Here is an 18828-nt window from a genome sequence, read left to right as displayed (position 1 = left end):
GACATTGAACATATTATCACACAATTAAACATATAATGTAACTAAATAGTACAATTAAATTCTACTTGCAGCTAATTTAATTATCTGCAATTCATTCAACACATCTATATGGAACCTCTTGTCAGGCACAACAGATAAAATGGTGAGGCCTGTCCTCAGGAGATTGACATTCTAGTGGTGGTGATACACAATATGATAAACACCTTTACAAATGATTATAGAGTCCTTGAAAAATGCTATGAAGTGCATAGGGTCCTGAGATAAAGAGGAATAGAAGTTAAGAGTCAGGGTAGCTATTTAAAATACACTGATCAGGAAAAACATCTCCAAGAAGTTGCTATCTAAAGTGAGATCCAGAGAAGGAGCAAGAGAGAGTAAGAGCAAGTGGCAGAGGGAGCTGGGCAAGGAGTGTTAGAGTCCAAAGAAATACCCAGGCCAGATTCAGTGGCAGAAACTGGCTCGGTGTGGTCTCAGCATCTCCCAGAAAGTCAGTGATTAGTACACGGGAGGGTGGGGAAGGCTGACAGAGACACAGAGGGGAATGCAAACAGGGACCAGATTATGTGGACCCTGTAGGCCAGGTAAGGGGTTTGGACTGTATTCTAAGTACAAAGTAAAGTCCCTGTCTGGTTTCTCAATGCTAGAGCAGTTTAAAAGTTAAAATTGCTTATGTTATCATACTGATGATAATGTACAAAAGTAAGTTCATATTCAACAAAATTATGAGCGATGTCCCCTCACATGCACACAGAAATCCCCACTGAAATGTTTCACTGAGATGTGGTAAATACCCTAATTAGGAAAGTGGTCAGTACCTTTTTAACCTAAATCCAGTATTACTATACACACCTTTTATGCTCCTACAGAATTCTGTGCCATCTGCCATCAAAGAAAAGGGATAGCCTGAACTTACATCAAGGTGAGTTTGGAGCTAAGAGCGTAATGAAACTAACTCTCTTCTAGGCAAACTAAAACCAATAAATGCACAGACACAATTTCCTCTGTACTAAAAATGTCCCCAAATGTAAAGTCACACATGAGAGATCAAAAGGAGGAACTTTGGGAAAATGGAACCCTGAAATAAGAAGTTAAATGAGAAAAAGGATTTGTGGTGACTCCAATGGTTAATCCTTATACCTCAATTCACATGTGGGTGTTGGTGGCACACCCATCAATATAAAGGGTTGCACTCACACTGAGATTAATGTGTCACAGAGAACCTGTCTTAGAGCTAGGGCTTTGTATCAGTGACCTACATTATTAATATTCATCCTAATAGACAAAGAAAGTACTATAATTGATTCATTTAGCAAATGCAGTAAATGGCATCAGATACCTCACAAAATAGGAGATGGTATGGGCTTGGGTAAGGTATTCTACCATTTAAACTCTACACAACTATTATTTTATTTAAGTGCATTTTAGTGGTTAAAAGGTTAACACCTAATTCCCTTTACTATTTGTCTTTAAAATATGCATCTATTCCCTATTCTCAAAATCCTTTTTACATCTTACTGAGACTCACATACTTTTTTATGTCTTGCCTTAAAGGAAGTTATTATTACCAGATAATTCCATTAATATATGCAGGTATTTATTGATGAATGTCTACATATGCTACCAACAAACACCTATTCTGTGTAATCAAAAGCTCTCCCTTTTTTTCTCTACTTTTAACTTACCCATAATGGAAATATTATAGTATTATATTTTGTTACCAGTTTCTAGTTTAAAATAGGTAAGCAATTCTGCTATTGTGGAAAAACCTAGAAAATTTAAGTCTTTGAAATTCTTTCATATTCAATACAAGTGTGAGCTAATATAAAGAAGAAGAAAAAAATCTAGTGGAGCAAATTCTGACCTGTCATTTTAATATCCTGCTCAGGAAATGTGTTAGCCATTTTTATGATTTGTGGGAGGCTGGTATGCTACCTTTTTATGAATACCAACAACTCACTTTGAGATTTTATAGTTATCATCACTCACTTGCATCAAACCACTTCTGGTCAATTTCAACCCCTAATGAACTTTGCTCCTTTTAAGCACTACTTCAAAACCACAAGGAAATCTTTCATGTAATTCAGGTCTGAAGATCAGATTTGCAAACTGACTCAAGTGCTGATAAGACTGTTTTACACCATGACAGAATTTCAATTGTATCTAACTTGACCACTACACCCACTATGCCAACAAACCAATGAACATTTCCTTCTCAAATAAAATAGGCCTGACACATAGCTCCTTGTGTTTCTCATACACGTAAAAACATCCCAATGCCTTTAAAAAATTTTTTTAAAAAATGTTTTGACTTCTCTCCTCATCCCCACCCCCAATCTTGATTTTGGATATAATTTGAACTATGCAACTCACTCAGTACGTGATGAGCACAGTGTGTTGTTTCCAACAGTATTTTAGAGGGAGACACCATTTTCACAGAAACGTCTGTTAAAAACTGTAAATCATCTAAATTGCCAATAAATGTCATGTGCACTTTAACATACTTATTGAACACAGATTAGAAAGAAACTAATTACATGTTTTCTTGGTAATTTTTCTGTTCTAAAGTTCGAAGATATTAGTCTTCTCCTTTTCAGCCTTCTAACTAGACAAAATGAATATTTTGATCAATAAGCCTTGGGAAATGAGAACAATTATGGAAGAAGGTCCTGGCATAAAATGAATTCTGAAGAAGCAAAAGAAAACGAACTACGTAAAATGTCTAATGAATTCAGGTTGTCTAACGAGTTCAGATCTGAGGGAGGAAAGAATGTTCACTCTCTGTACATCTGTCCAAGGTTAGAAAGGGTGTTGGGGCAGCAAAGTCACAGTTCTGTAAAGGAGTTCATTCCAATCAGTTCACTGAGAGTCTACTTAGAATCTACTCGATTCACCATGGTGAATAACAAATCCTTATACTCCATGACTTGGTATTTTGGTGAACTACTTAATAGATATTTCTACCTTAAACTTATATTTAATCTAGATAGTCAATGGCCAACACCCTGGACACTCCTTTTTTTATGACATCAGATATATTATAAAGTTTGACCTTTACAGCCGAATATATGCTTTATTAATACATATTTTTATTTTCACATTCATTTCCTATTAACTAGAATAGCTAATCTAAAAATCAAAAGGTAATCTATAATTTACGACATCTAAAGATATGTTTTGGGTGAAGTTAAAAATGGTTTTGTATTAGCAAGCGGAGGAGACAAGCAGCTTGATCATTTTCACCTGAGTCTTCTGCATCACATGCATTTCCTACAAAAGCTTATACGGACAGTTATTTCAAATATTTAATATTTTTTCCATTACTTTCAAAGACATTCCCTTCCCCTAGTTATGCAAATTGGGTAAACTAGTAATGAAAGGGAAAAACTAATAAAATGTATCATCATCATTAATATTAATGGATCCCACAAACGTCTATTAAGCTCTTACTAGATGTCAGACATTGTCATATGTCCTTTTTGTGCATTAAAGTACAGGACAAGTAATGAGCAAACTACTGTATGAAGAATTTTAAACAGCTTGCCCAACATCGCACAGCCAGTAACTAGCAAGGTGGGGATTCAAAACCAAATAGGCCTGTTTGAGAATTCTAATAAATCTAAGCCCGTCGGAATTTGTGTTTGAGAGTGATGCAAACATTGTGACAGATAAATATGCACGGGGCTGTACTTATTCTTGGCAAAAGTCGAATTATAACAACCACACGCGTCATTCAGTTCAGTGCTTCTCACCCTTTTCCTTGAACATGCCCCCAAAGGCAGAGGGACTTGATCTTCTACCCCACTGATGGAGACACCTAAAGGTGTACACCGGAACACTAGTAATCTGTAACATGTATTCTAGTCGTTAACAAATACGTGTTTATGTAATATAAAAACAGTTGTTTCTTCAAAATCTCCTTAGAATTTGCAGGGTCCCTGTGATAACACTGCAGCTCACCTGGTCCACCCACTAGAAGGGGAGGGTGGGTGTGCACAGCCAAACCACGGCAGCAACGATCTCCGTTCTCTAGGTTCACATCCATACACGCACACGCAAACATGGGAAAGAATGCAGGAAAGGACAAAGTGAAGTGCTATATGAAAAGCCTTTTGAAATTAGCGGCGGAACACGGTAAAAACCAAGAGTTGAAATCTTGAGCACTCCACATAAAACCAAACTTTCCTCAAAAAGAAAAACCTGGGAAGAAGGCAGCACAGGTAATAAAGTACTGCCCGCAGGGTATGTTCAATGTCCACAGATCAGGAACATAATCAATCCGTTCGGATTATCATTACCACCTGAAACAGAATCCTCTTTGTGGCTGTTTCTTGACTGTCATGGCACAAGACATAGGAAATTCTGCACACACATACCAGGCTCCATAGAGGTGATGATCACCTGCTCCCTACAAGCTCGTGGACACAGACCCAGTAGTGCACACGTGTACCTGTCTCCCACCCTTGAGACAAGATAGACCTTTCTCCCTCGCCAATGGACATTTCAATAACAGTAACTGGCCAGACCTATTGTTATCCCAGATGAGAGGACAAATCTCTCCTTTCCCTGAAATTCCACATTCAGCAGCCAGATAGTCTCCTAATGATTCAAGAATGCAGAAACCCAAAAAGTTACTTACAAAGACTGCAAAGCACTCAGTCCTCGAATGGCTTCACTGGGTACTGTTTTCAGTTGATTGTTTTGGAGGGTTCTGGAAGGAAATTTTTGGTTAGTGAATAACAAGCAATTGTTACCATTTTTTCTTAGAAGAATTCAGAGTCATTTCTTTCCAAAACAACAACATTTCCAATGACAGGGAAGGGGAGGGGTCAAGGTGGAAAGCACCCAAGACAAAAGAACTGCAGAAAAGCAAGACGCAATTGTCCTAAAGCCAGAAATGAAATCCAAGCCGTCTCCTAACTCAGACCTGCTGGATGATCTATACCTCCAGGGGCAAGGGCATTTTACTCTCAGGAATTAAGGTACCCTAATTAAGGGGACCTAATTCATCAACCCTAGGTAGTACTGTTCATGTTAACCAGGAGCTATAACAAGTTAACTGGGACGAATAACAGCAAAGCCCCTGGAATCCGTAAGGCCTTTCCAAATTGGAATAAAGCAGAAGCCAGAAACGTGGACATTAGGTAAAGTCAATTCTGCTAAGAGGATAGGAGACCCTGAGCACTTAGGGGGCAACAGCCGTGTCCTGAGTGAACGCAGGGCCCAGGCAGAAACCGAGCGTTAGTTATCTAATACTAGTTAGTTAGGGCTGGAGCTTGCAGACACAGATAGATCAGTACTGAAAATGAAGTCCTTATAGTTTTTGCCTAAACCATTCCTAGTCACATTAATACAGTAACGGCCTGACATGAATCATAACCACAGAATGGAGTGGTAAGGACCCATCTAGCTCACTGAACCCGTGAGGTCGAGTGACTTGCAGGCGGTTACCCAGCCAGGTCGTGGCAGAAGTGGGGCTGGCAGCCAGTTCACCTGTCCCCCAATCCACTGCACTCCACACTCCTGACCACTGCCAGGAATTTATATCCTGATCCCTCACAGACTATATAAAAATCACAGGCACTTCAATTTCCTCCGGCTCTGAAATGATTTTAACATTTGGAGCTCTTGTAAGCTTTTTTTCCCTTTAGGGTCAGCTAATTCAGAGTTCTCATAGCTATAAAATCAGTATAAACAAAGCCCTACCAGGAGCTTAGATATGATTTTGATTCCATGCATTAGCCACACAAAAAGCCTAACATCCAACTATAGTGCACTAGGGGTCAGAAAACCTGTTATTTAGATATTAACTTCTGTTATCTAGACCCAAGATTGCCTAAATCAACCTCTAGCCTCCCACACTCCCCTTTGGCCACTCCTTAAATCTTTTAATCCTGAACTAAAAGAAACTGCTTAACCTAGCTCCAAGCATGTTGACTATGCAGAAAGAAAATACACAGCCAGCTGTGAAATTCTAAAATTGCATTACTTACAGAACTTTGAGTTCTTTCAACCCAGACAAGGCCTTTGGGTGGATAAAAGAAAGGTCGTTGCCAGCCAATCGTCTAGGGGAAAAAAGTAGCAAGAGGAAAAGAAAAATCATAATTCAGACTCTTAAAATTCAGAACTTACAATAACCTAATCTGCAATTAAAGCTCTATGTTAAACATTTATCAAGTCTATCTGACATTAAACATGGTCTTAAACCTTTGCTAAAGTGATCCCAAGAGTCTTCCAATGAGATAAATGTCTCTAGAATTCTTTTTTAAACTCCCAATATAATCATTTAAACAGGCACATTTTTATTCTGGTGAGGTCAAGCAAGCCAAAACACATTAAACTAAATTAAGTTTTCTATTCATGGTCTGTAGCTTGTGGTCTTTTCCAAGTGCCTCATAAATACAGACTACTGGTCAGTAGTCAGGAGTGTTTATTCAGATCAGAGCAAACCAGTCTGTCAAGGAGAAATGCCCTCAGGAGGCAAATCAGCTGTTATCTCTCCATAACCCAGGGCAGCATATTCCTTTCTAAAGAGAGGCAAAAAATCAAAGTCATCATAAATGTAACTTTACAAACAAAGGCATATGTCTATATTTTTTTCTTTTGAAGAAATGTCAAAGAAATTTTGAAGTGATAAATTCAAGTGGGAGTAAGAATGGAATAAGGTAAGGACAAGGATTCTTTGGGTCTTTTTGCAAGAAATCTGAGCACCCCATTCATACTGGGCCTTACTTTTCCTCCCATTTTTCCCCAGGCACACAGAAGTGGGAGGAAACGTTGAACAGAGGACTTTCAAGGAGGAGAAAGAGACGCAGGACAGCAGCTTCTACTAGTAACTTGTAAACTGGTGAACTGAAGACAGCTTTTCCAGTATGGACTTAACAGGACAGTTGTGCAACCGTATGATTCCAGTCAGCACTGTCCCAGTTTCCTGGTTCTGTCAGGAGTATTCTCCCAAGCAACAAGATTTTGTGTCCATTTTTTTCAAAAAATGCTCTCGCTACCTCGTGTCTTGGGATCACATAGTCACCGAGTCATATTAATTTCTTAAATATGAGTGCCTACTAAGTGCCAGGCACACAACGTCCTCTTCTTAGACTTCAGGTGTCCCCGTCCTTCCAATCTGTTCCTCTTACACACCGTGATCTTAGGAACACAGGAAGGGTCCTTTACCCTTCCTGAAGTTTGAAGTCACAGAGGTCTGAAACGCTATGTTTTAGATGCATTATTTTTTTCTTGAAGTTTTTCTCCCAGTTAAAATGCAAACAGCCTTGGAAAGGATAATACTTGATCCTTACCCAGTATCAACATGGAAATGTGTACTGAAGATGTGTGTGTGTGTGTGTGTGTGTGCTGGGTGGGGGTGGGGGTAGGGGAGCGAAAGAGTGGAATAAGCAGAAGATTCAGAAACCAAAAGCGAGTATATAGTTTCTGTAATAGCAAGGATAACAACGTTGGATTTTTTGGGCAACACCACAGTTGTAACACGGGATTCCTGCCCCTAAACTAAACTCTTCCTAAAAAGCCCTCTCACCATAAATTTTGCTTCTCACAAGGCACCCGAGCACCTAAGCCCTATACTGCCTGCCTTTGGAGGCTTCCCACAACCCAGGCTCATAGCCTTCACCTCCTAGAGACTCCTACGTGTAAAATGAGGGTTTCAGGAAGATGGTTTTAAGACCTCCTCAGTGCTTCCACTTTAAAATGTTTCTCCTCAGCAAATCCTCTTGGTTCTAGCCTAGCCAGTTTCACCATTGCATCTTTAAGTGCTTCAGCTCACAACCTCCTCATCTTCACCCCGTAAGTACCTGACTCCAGTGTCACTTCCCATGAAAACTTCTGTTCTTAGGAACGTGCCTTATGTGGGACTCCTTAGAAGTCCATTACACTCGGTCACAGGCTACCTTCTGCTGGTTGCTCCACGCGCACTTAGTCTTGTTGGCCAAATACAAATGCTTCCAAGAACAGGGCATGCATCTCACTCTTCTGCTACCATCCACCATGGCAACTTATTACTAAGAAACTGATTTCTCCGAATTTCTCCCTCAAAAATGCTCGCCATTCCAACGCCTTACCACCCCACAGCCTACCTTAGTGCAAGCTTAGTACACACCCTCTCAAGGGGCTTTCTCCACCCCAGGCTCACAAATTAAATTAAATTAATAATGCTCACAGCTCTAATGCAGTGTTTAAAAGGTCACACCTTTAAAAGATCAAATTGTGCCATAAGGACAAGATGGGGCAGTTGCCTCCTTCCCCCACCCCCAACCCCGCCCCCCTGCAGGTAGTCATGTGACTATGACTGTTCCTGCACCTTCTCTGAAAGACTAGCCTTAAAATGTCAAGTCTGCCAAAAAACAAACACTATAAACAGACTGAGGCTGTTACAGAGTTCTTTCGTATTCTTTTGTCTCTAATATTAGCTTTCAACGTCCCTACATCTATGGGCTTTCCTTGGAGAGTTCAGTCAAAAAAGCTCGTGAAAGAGAGTATTTTATAATTTAACAAAGGAAGTGGCAAAATGCAGAGAACCTGACTACCTTTACTTGTCAACAGAAGTGTTTAACCACATGAGCCAAAATATTTGCTTCCTTTCCTCAAATCTCTGCCCCTTTATAAGCCATGGGAAAACTACAGTAACCTTACTTCAAAAAGCATCCTTTCTTTCTCCACTATTTATCGTTAATGGAAATGGCCAAATGAGCTCCCTGCGTGTGGCTTATCCCGAATGCAAGCCCACTATCTGGAGAAATCAACACTGCTAGGAGGAGGTGGGTGGTTGATAATGCTGAAGGGGCGGGGGGCGACGGGGGGGGGGGGTGCGCACGCTACCTCACACTATTCTGATTACTTCCTTTCTTCCTGGAGTGAACCTACCAGGCAGAGCCCTCAGGAATGCATCTACCCATGTTCACCAGGCTGCTGTGTTACTGAATAATAAACACAGCAGCCTGGTAAAGGCTCTGCAGCTTCAGCAACTGCACCCTCCAAAGCGTCTTTCCTTACGCGTGTTTTATGAGCCAGTGTATCTCAGAGCAGACCCAGGGGATGCTTCATGTCCAAAATCTCAGATTCAGAGAGAGCAAAGCGAGTAAATAACAGGGCTAGGGACAAAGTCCCAAAAACCTCTGGAAGGGAAAACCTACTATCTAATGAGCCCACAGTAGCTTTAGGCACTATGATGGTGGTTTACAGACATTCTTTTCCATTTTAATCATCTCACGACAATAGTCCCACTTCTCTGAGTCCCGAAGAGGTCAGGTGAGTTGGTCTAAGTCACACAGCTGGTAAGCAGAGGAGCCAGCATTCCAGTTCTTGCCTGGCTAGCTCCAAAACGTATCCACTTTCTCCTGCACTGTGATGCCTCTGGTATAGCACCAAGAAATTGGGAAACAATGCCCAGAGACGTGGAAAAGACTGGACTTGGGCAAGTTAATAACCTTGTTTGAGTTGCGACAGCTCTCACCCAGCCGACAGAGCTCACGTGCGAGGATTATGGCATTGGGAGCTCAGCACTGCAATTTTATAGAGGCGTTTCCAACTGACCAACAGTGCCATCCTTCCCACAGCCAAAGATGACCAGTGGGAGGGCAAAGGAGGGATCCCTAAGTGCCCAAAAGTGGGGGACAGTGCATTCTCTGTTGCGTTCTTTAGCAACTCCCAAGGAAAAAGAGCTGACTGGTCTCCAGGAAGAGCTTTCATCGATGGCCTTCTCCTGGCAAAGACCAGTTACTTCCCATTCTGGTCTTTGCTGAGGTTGTCAGTGCTATATCTAGCTTTCTTGACTTCTCACATCACGAGGACCTATTGGCTGCCTCCAGAAAACCTTTCTAATTTGGCAAATGATAATATTTATATAATTTTACTATTCTTCCAATTTTTGGGAAGCCCTAAAGGAAAAAAAATAATCAGGAAGGTAAGACCAAAAGGGTGAAAGTGGCCTACTTTTCTGCTTGCTGAGGGAACAGGGTCCCAGGTATCACTTCCTTCTTCCCCCTCTGCACCCTGAAACTTCTCAGTCTCCAAACACCATAAAGAGCCTGGCTGCAAGGTGTCAACCCATCCATTCTTTTACTCTCCCGGTTGTCAGTTGAGGCTGGGCCCTCCTTTTTTTTTTTTTTTTTTTCCCCTCCTGGATTATTGCCGTGAACTTCCACAAGATTCCAGCATCAAAATACTTCATTATAATACTGTTGAGATCTAAATTTTAAAAAGCACAACTCGGAGCATTTTCCCAAAGGCTTTTTTCCCTGCTGAATCAGCCAGTCCTTCCGCATGATCCTCTCTTCCTTTCCCACCTTATTCCCCAGTGTTCCTGGTAGTATCTGCAATTCAGCACACTCTGCTTTTCCACCTCTGACTCTGCGCTCATGACACTTCTTTCACCTGAAATACCCCCACTCCAGCCTCTGCCAATTAAAACCTTATTCACATCACCATCCAAGCTGGATACTGCCACCATAGGAAACCATTGTAAGATCACCTTCCTTTGATTCCCCAGGTATCTTAGACAAAGCGCCTTCATTGGATGCATCTTATTTTGCCTCTAGGTACTATATGACCTTGTCGCATCTCCTTCAATTTTATTCCACATCCCTTAAGGCAAGGACGCGGTCATTCGTTTTGTATACTCTTGCCTGGGACTTCACACGTAGCAGGCACTTGGTATTGGCTGGCATGCCTCAACTAAGTCCCAGTAGAAGTCTCTGGATCCAAAACGGCAGCACTGCTACTTAAAGAGTGGGGGAAGCAGCTTACTGATCAGCTTCCCTTTTCTGCATGTTTTCTCCTCTGGTTTCATTTCTCCTCCCCATCACTCTCCTGACAGGAAAGAACTAGTTGGCTAGGTTTTGAAGTGCTATGGCAACAATTTTCTTTGCTAACATATTCTGGGAGTATATTTTCTTAAGGGGAGGGGAGCAGGGTGGACTTTAAACATGGGAACACCAGTCCATTGGTCAACAGTATTATCTCAACACACTCTGGGGTCATGCACACGATCACACAGAATTAACACAAGTCTAGCAGGACTTCAAACGGGGACCCAGGCCCCCTCACGGCTAATGCCATTTATGCTGCTTGTTACAACAACAATGCCAGAAGCAGAGAGAGCAAAGATGGAGAGAAGAGACCGAAAAAAGGTAGAAGAGGCGGAAATGGCAATCCACTAGACTTCTGCTCTCCCACTGGATGTGGACCCCTGCCAGGAAACAGGATACAAGTAGCTCAGTGTGTAATGTCCTTATGAATCAGTTTTGTGTACATGTATTATTCATAAGGTCCATGGATTCACATTAGGGGCTCCTTCCAGGGGAAGCTAGAGTTTTCCGTTACATCCTTATTCTGAATGTATATGCTACATGGTATTTTTCTATCTGCCATCCCTCCCAGAGGGGGAAGCAGGAACAGTGCCGGTTAAATGGACACTTGTCAATGGTGTGTATGAACGTAGGCCACATTTCAGACGGCAATCTGTGTGTGGAATTAGACTGGGATTTCTCCAATTGGGAAGCCATTTCAACAAACAAGAGGGGCTAGTTGAAATACAGAATAAGCTAATTGGTGTTTATTTCTCTGAAAAATGCCTGGATTTAGGTTTCTTCTAGTCTGTTACAGAAATTTCACTGCAGCCATTTGGCTGGAATCTAGCCAAGAATCGGAGTAAGGACTACACTACACACTGACTAGACATATGGACCAAGCTGCAGGGAGAGCCGAGGAGGGTTCAGTAGCTTCCAGCAGCTGTTGTGAGGAGCCTGGGGTGGAGCAAGCAGACGGGGGCCAAGTAGACGGCAGCAGGGCCCAGGCCGCTTCGCTTCAGATACAAACAACAGAGAGCTTGACTCACAGCAATTTCTCTGTCACTCTATGGAGAGGCTGGGGAGTAGGTGACCAAACCAGGAGAGAGCGGCCACAGCCTCCCATCCATTCATGGGACCGCCTTCGTTTTGCAGAGGTACTGACTGAGAGGGCCCAGCACTGTGCTGTTGTCAAGTCCCGACAGAAAAGGACTTTGAGCACCACCTTCCCTTCCGACTTACATTTATAGACCCCTCAGCAATGCCTTCTCTCCTCCCCATTTCTTCCTACACCTGTTTCGCCACCCACCAGATCTCCATCTGAAGCCACACATACAAGCTACCACAGATTATACCCAAACCTATCCAGGCTGCCTCTCTTGCAATGCCATTCAATTTTCTCAGGTAGGTGATCAGCACAACACAGTGTAATATGCAAAGTACAACAGACATAACCCCCAGCCCGTGACACTGCGTTCAGAGAAGGCATCGCCAGTTCATAATTGAACTGGGCAAGTACTGCCACAGGAAAGCGTCTAACAGGGAGTGATGAATGACATTTTCTTACTGAATACAATTGGAAATCAGCAGAAGCCAAAATTTGGACAACCCCTTCAAAGTAAAAGCAAAAAACATTATAATATATACTTCTACCATAAGTCCTTAATCAGATATTTATCCACATGTTAATGCCCTACTATGTGCTCAGAACTCTGCTGCCTCCTGGGAAAAACAAAGACCTCAAGAGGTCTACTGGTTCCTATTTAGGGATGTTTGGTATCAATATATATTAACAAAAATCTAACATTTGTGTAGCACTTTTTATTTTCATAATCCGCCTCTCTTGGCCCTTAAAACAACCCTGGCTAGCAGGCCAGGCAGTCTTATAATCACCACCATCATCCTCGCCCCGCCCCATTTTCTTTTTTTTCTTAAACAGATGACAAAAATTACCCTGTTTTCTCTGTGCCTTGCCCAAGGTCCTACAGTAGAGCTAAAAAATGTAAATCTTAGAGATAATGTAAGGTAAATAAAATAAAATAATGTAAAGTCTAGAAACAGGACAATGTTGTCTTACGTTATTTTCTATAAATGACTTTAAGAGAACCAAGGGATGTGGTTATCTTCTGAGTGAATACAGAGGGCTAACAACATAGCATCCTTTATAGAGCCCCTTGGACATTCCTCCTAATAACGTTAAATAAACCTCATCTGATACAAGATATCAGAGATTCCTGGATCGACTAACAATGTTTTACTTACCCTATCATCTCATATACCAGGACGACTTTTATATGTGCATATAATTTTTATGTATATGTAGAAACTGAATGTGCCTTATGGACATGCATGTATTAAGAATCCCTATTATGGAAATTCTCCAGTTTTTAAAGTAGTCTACAGAGAAGAGGAAAATTATTTCATACATACATAGTATATATTACATATGTCTGCTTAAATCCATGAAAACTAAAGCAATAATGTTTAACAAACAATAAGCCCGTTCTTGCTGAAACTTGGTTTACAGGCCATCCAGAACTCCATATACTACCTTATTCAATGCAAAGAAACTTAAGTTCCAAAGAAACCTGCAGCAACGGGCCTTTGTATCTTCCATTTCCTCTTCTAGCAGCCCACAGAAGACTTATTTTATAGATAAATCAATAAAAACCCTGGCAACAGTTTCATTTTCTAAGCAGTTATCCTGACAACCGAGTCATTTATCCTCTTTCAATAAACACATGCAATATCCACCTATATGAGGAAACATGTTACAGCTTAAAATTTTTTTACAGCTAATATCAACCAACAAACATTGACCTACTACAGGCCAAGCACCAAAGGGATGGCAAAATAAGGACTGAGTTTCCCCAAAACGTTTCTCATTTCTTTTAAAGCATAATTCATTAAACATAAAACTTCAGTGGAATTTAGTTTTCATACAGTTTGATAAGGTTTCTGACACCAATAAATTAAAAATAAGAAGATATCCTTTGTCTTAACCCCTCCCTCAATTTCAAGTTCAAAAATGTGGTTACTGTCACCAAAAGCCATATAGGAAAAGTGTGATGACAGGCTCTGCCCTTAGAAAAAAACTCAGTGGAGTTGGAGACAAGTATACAAGGCGCTCAGTCGAGCACTAAAAGATGAATAGCACAGAAAAGGCAAGAGGGACTCGGAAAAGAAAAACCAGGGAAGGCTTCCTACGACAGAAAGGGCACCAAGTGTACTATATATTAATAAAATGCATAAGATGTGACTAATACAGAGAGGAATGATGGCAGACACTGTTGGTTTCCTACCAAATATCCATTCACATCTTCCTGGGAGAGCCTGGATTTGTTCAAATACCACCTCCTTCAAATGACTCAGTTCCATGTAAATTCCGACTGGTCTTAGCCAATCATAGTGATTCCATTCCAGTAACTGGTTTGGAAGGGACCTACGACCCTAAATGTGGTCATAGGAAGTCTACTGAGGGTCTCTGGGAAAGGTAGCTTTCTTCCTAAATGGGGGTACACTGTAAGGCAGGACCCTTTTCTCTTTCTGGATGTCATCATGTCTGAATACAGTATGTGGAGGGACTGCAGAGATAGATGGTGCTGTCCTTACTGGGGACAGCAGGTGAGGAAGACGGACAGAACCTGAATTCTTGAGGTGGCCTAACAACTCCATTAACCAATTCTAGAAGAATTTTACCACCTTGTTTTGGGATGTGTGTTTTTTTTTTTTAATTTACCATTTTAACTTTTTTTTTTCCCTTCTTCCACTTCCCCCGTCCCCCACTTTGGTTCAAGCCAGAACTGAGTTTAGTTACTAACAGCCAAAAGCATTTTTATTGCCTAACTAATAACCATTCTTCCTCCTTACCTAGTAATAGAACCCTGATTTTAGTCCAGACAAGAATATGCCCAGCTCAAAGGTCATATTTCCCAGGATCCCACTGTTAAGTGTGCCATATGAATGAGTTCTAGCCAATGAGATGTAAGCAGAAGTATCATATGGTATAGTTAAGATGGTTCTTGAAGCTGGCTACAGGAAAATACCCCCTTATTTTTTGCTTCCTTCATCCTTCTTGCTGCTGAGAACTGGGTCATGATGGCTGCAGCTCCAGCAGACAGTTCTTTTTTGATCTTGAAATGGTAGCTATATAGTAAGAACTGCAGAGTATCAGATCCTACTTCCCTGCTAACTTTGCGATGCAACACAGTAGCTGTGTGTGTGTGTGTGTGTGTGTGTGTGTGTGTGAGAGAGAGAGAGAGAGAGAGAGAAAGAGAGAGAGAGAGAGAGAGAGAGAGAGAGAGAGAGAGAGAGAGTTTAATCCACTATTATTTTGAGTTATCTATTATATACAGTCAAATCTAATCCTGATATGAGGCTTTAGAAAAATCACACATCAAACTGATAAAAACAGCACAAAGACAGTGCATTAAGTACACAAACACAGATAGAATAAGAATGTTTCTGGGCCGGTCCGGTGGCTCAGGTGGTTAGAGCTCCGTGCTCCTATCTCCGAAGGCTGCCGGTTCGATTCCCACATGGGCCAGTGGGCTCTCAACCACAAGGTTGCCAGTTCAATTCCTCGAGTCCCGCAAGGGATGGTGGGCTCCGCACCCTGCAACTAAGATTGAACACGGCACCTTGAGCTGAGCTGCCGCTGAGCTCCCGGATGACTCAGTTGGTTGGAGTGCGTCCTCTCAACCACAAGGTTGCCGGTTTCCCAAAAGGGATGGTGGGCTGCTTCCCTTGCAACTAACAACGACAACTGGACCTGGCGGTGAGCTGCACCCTCCACAACTAAGATTGAAAGGACAACAACTTGAAGCTGAATGGCACCCTCCACAACTAAGATTGAAAGGACAACAACTTGACTTGGAAAAAAAAAGTCCTGGAAGTACACACTGTTCCCCAATAAAGTCCTATTCCCCTTCCCGAATAAAATCTATAAAAAAAAAAAAAAGTTTCTAAAATTGCTACTTATAATGACACACAGAGTAAAGAAACACTTGATTAGTCTGAGATCAGTTACATAGAATGGGAAGAATCCAAATGATGAAATACTACATATTCATTAATTGAATGTAAAAACTAGATCTATTAATATTGAAACATTATAATATGCAAAATGATAAGTATAGCATAAACAATCTATACAGTAAAATTCCATTTTAAAAAAGAAATTGCATATGCTCAGGAAAGTCCGGAAAGATATACAACAAAATATAAAACATGGGTATCTCAGTGGTGAGATAATAGGTGATTATTAGGTGATCCTAATGATATAATAGGTGATCCTCTCTTCTCTATCTTTCTAAGAGTCCAGAGTTTCAAAATTGAGTATCCATTAATGTTATGATCATTTTCTTAAAAACCAATTTGTCTGTAATACAAATATATCTAGTATCTCCAACATAATCTTCTTTGATGTATACATATAGTACAAATAGGGAGTGAACAGGAGAAACAATGAACAAATTCTGAGTTAAAGGTTCTGTTAAAGCATATAACGTTGTGTCAAATAAGCATGGCTTCACTTAGAGTGAACAATATGAAAGAAATGACTTAGCCTATTTCCTTGCTGGAAAATTCATACATGCTAGTAGAAAATCAAATACGTTTTCATTTACTTGTAGTCCCTACTATTTTTAGTCAAAGAACAAATCATTGGCTTTGGTGAAAATAAATGAGCCAGCACACCGTGGTTTCATTTGCTTCTCTACACTTTCTGATCCCATGTCAAACACTTTAACCTGGATTGCTGGGTTCTCCTGCTTGATTTCCCCTGGTCCCCTTTGAAATCCTGACTGTTCTAACCCAAATTCTGAGCACATCACATCTTCTATCACCTCTACTTTTCTAGACTACTAAGCACTATAAGACAAAGTTACAGAGCCCTTTGGTTCTACTCTAAATTCAAATTACCTAGACTTTCACTGGGACCTTTCTATTCTTCAGCAATCCTTTGTTTATTTCAGATTGACCCAGTTAAACAAGTATTTCTAACAGTATGTCTAGTCACTAGATTCTAGTGGGCTGTGATAACTACTTCTTGCTCCCAAGCATGTCTTCCTTTCCTCTTCTGTTTCCATTGGGAGGAACACTTCCACTCCACGTAGTCCTAGTGGGGATGAGTATATGACCCATTTTGGGCCACATCATCCTTAACCGAGTAGAGTGACTGGCTCCAGGATAGACAGACACACGAGACGAGTCTGGCCAATCAGAACCCTCATAGGACTTTTCAGCTGAAAGCAGGGAGGAATCCATTTTGAATCTCAAGATGCAAAGATGTGCTTGGGGCTATCAAAGGTTGTATTTCCCACTCCACGGAGACAAGCTATTTGCAACAGGAAAGAATGAAGCCAAAATACAAAACAGACAATCGAAGTTCAGAAATGGAGAGTAGAAGAAAACTCTTGTAATTTTTAAATCCTGAGATCCAGTACCATCTGAAGCCAACCCCACCTCTGGACTTTCTAGTTGTATATGAAACAATAAATCCTCTATTATGCTTCAGCTGGGTTTCTGTCTCTTAAACCCTATGGACTCCTGTCAAATTCAGTACATACCCCAAGCTTTATCTACTCTCCAAAAGCCAGAAACTACCTACTAGCAGTCCCCAAATGCCTGTTCCTCGATGAACTTCTTCCCCCCAAAGCCACTCTCACAACCCTACTGAAATGATTCTTAAAAAACTTAAATTCCAGGCCTTTTCAGTATCTGGCCATGGGCCCCTTTCTCCAGTATGTGAATGCTGATTCTTCATTTCTTGTGAAAAACCTCTCCTCCCACAGCTCCTGGGGCACAGTTCTGCCCTAATTCTCCTGCTCCTCTGGCACTTGGTCTTCTTCCCACACCCTAATTCAAGTGTTTCCCAAGGAGTTGTCTTTGGCCTCCTTCCCTTTTCATCTACCCTCTCTCCCTTGGCAAGCTTTTTCAATTTAATGTTTCCAGTAATCACCTCAAAATAAAAGACTCCCAAATCTATACTCATGATACTCTGTTCTCGACTCTACACCTGTATTTCCAGATCCCACCCACCCATATCCCACCTAGAGTCAACATGTGCATGCAAAACTGCATGTAATCTCTTCTGAAACAATTTCTCTTTCTGTACTGCCTTTAATTTTGTCAAAGCACCACCAGACTCCTCGTAATCTTAAAATTAAGTGTTATCAGTGACACCCTGTCATCCCAGCTGAGACATCCTCTTGATTTTATTTCCACAACATCTTTTGCATGCGCTTCCTCCTCTCTGTCCCCGCCTCTCGTCTGCCGTAGTTCAGATTCTCATCATTTCCCCCTGCACCACTGCCATGAGCATCTTTATTTGTCTCCCTGCCCTCCATCAATTCCAAACATCCTACTCTCTGCTATGAGATTACACTGATTGGAGGTCATGTGTGATCAAGTCACTTCCTAGCTCGATGACCTTCAGCAGCCGCTCAAAACTTGAAACCCCTTGTTAGTCCGCCAAGAAAGGCCCTCAGTCCAGCCCTAAACTCCTTTCTAGTTTCTTTCCCATAGCTTCTTTTCAGGAATTCAGCATTACAGTCAAACCAAACACCACATCATCCCGACTACCTATCCCAGTCTGTCTCCGTATCTTTGCTAACGCTCCTTTTTCCTTAGATCCTCATGAATAACTCCTACTATCCCTCCTCAAGGCTCTCCGGAAATGCCACCTCTTTGATGAGGTCTTCCTTAATCTGTCTTGCTAGCAGTTATTTCTCTTCTCCTTTGAACGCCCGCAACGCCATCCAGTACACTGTTCATCTCTCGTGAAGACATGAGTCCCATTTAATTCAGCATTGAACATGGTGTGTTACCAAACAAAATTTTGTTGAATTAATTGTCTAATAAGTCTTTCTTCCTCCTCTCCACATCTGTAGGAACAGAGTCAGACCTGGGATTGAAACCAGGTCCATTACTGTAACAAGCTATGTGACCTTGGAAAAGTTAACTTAACCTCTCAGGAACACCTCAGCGTCCTCATTAGCAAAACGGAAACTAATATAGCTCACAGACTATT

The 18828-nt window shown here is 41.3% G+C and overlaps 1 protein-coding gene across 1 annotated transcript in view; it reads right to left on the bottom strand.

The window, feature by feature from the left end:
* The window catches only part of LGR4 (leucine rich repeat containing G protein-coupled receptor 4), a 95905-nt gene that overhangs the window by 20732 nt on the left and 56345 nt on the right, over positions 1–18828 (bottom strand). The window contains exons 3-4 of the mRNA XM_033120214.1: positions 5991–6062; positions 4637–4708 (exon numbers count right to left, since the gene is read on the bottom strand). Of these exons, the coding sequence (XP_032976105.1) occupies positions 4637–4708; positions 5991–6062 (144 nt within the window). The remainder of the gene's footprint in view (positions 1–4636; positions 4709–5990; positions 6063–18828) is intronic.

This window comes from Rhinolophus ferrumequinum, chromosome 11, assembly GCF_004115265.2.
Source record: "Rhinolophus ferrumequinum isolate MPI-CBG mRhiFer1 chromosome 11, mRhiFer1_v1.p, whole genome shotgun sequence".
NCBI lineage: Eukaryota > Metazoa > Chordata > Mammalia > Chiroptera > Rhinolophidae > Rhinolophus > Rhinolophus ferrumequinum.
The sequence above is the reverse complement of the archived record's forward strand: the minus strand, read 5'-3'. Positions and strand labels throughout refer to the sequence as shown.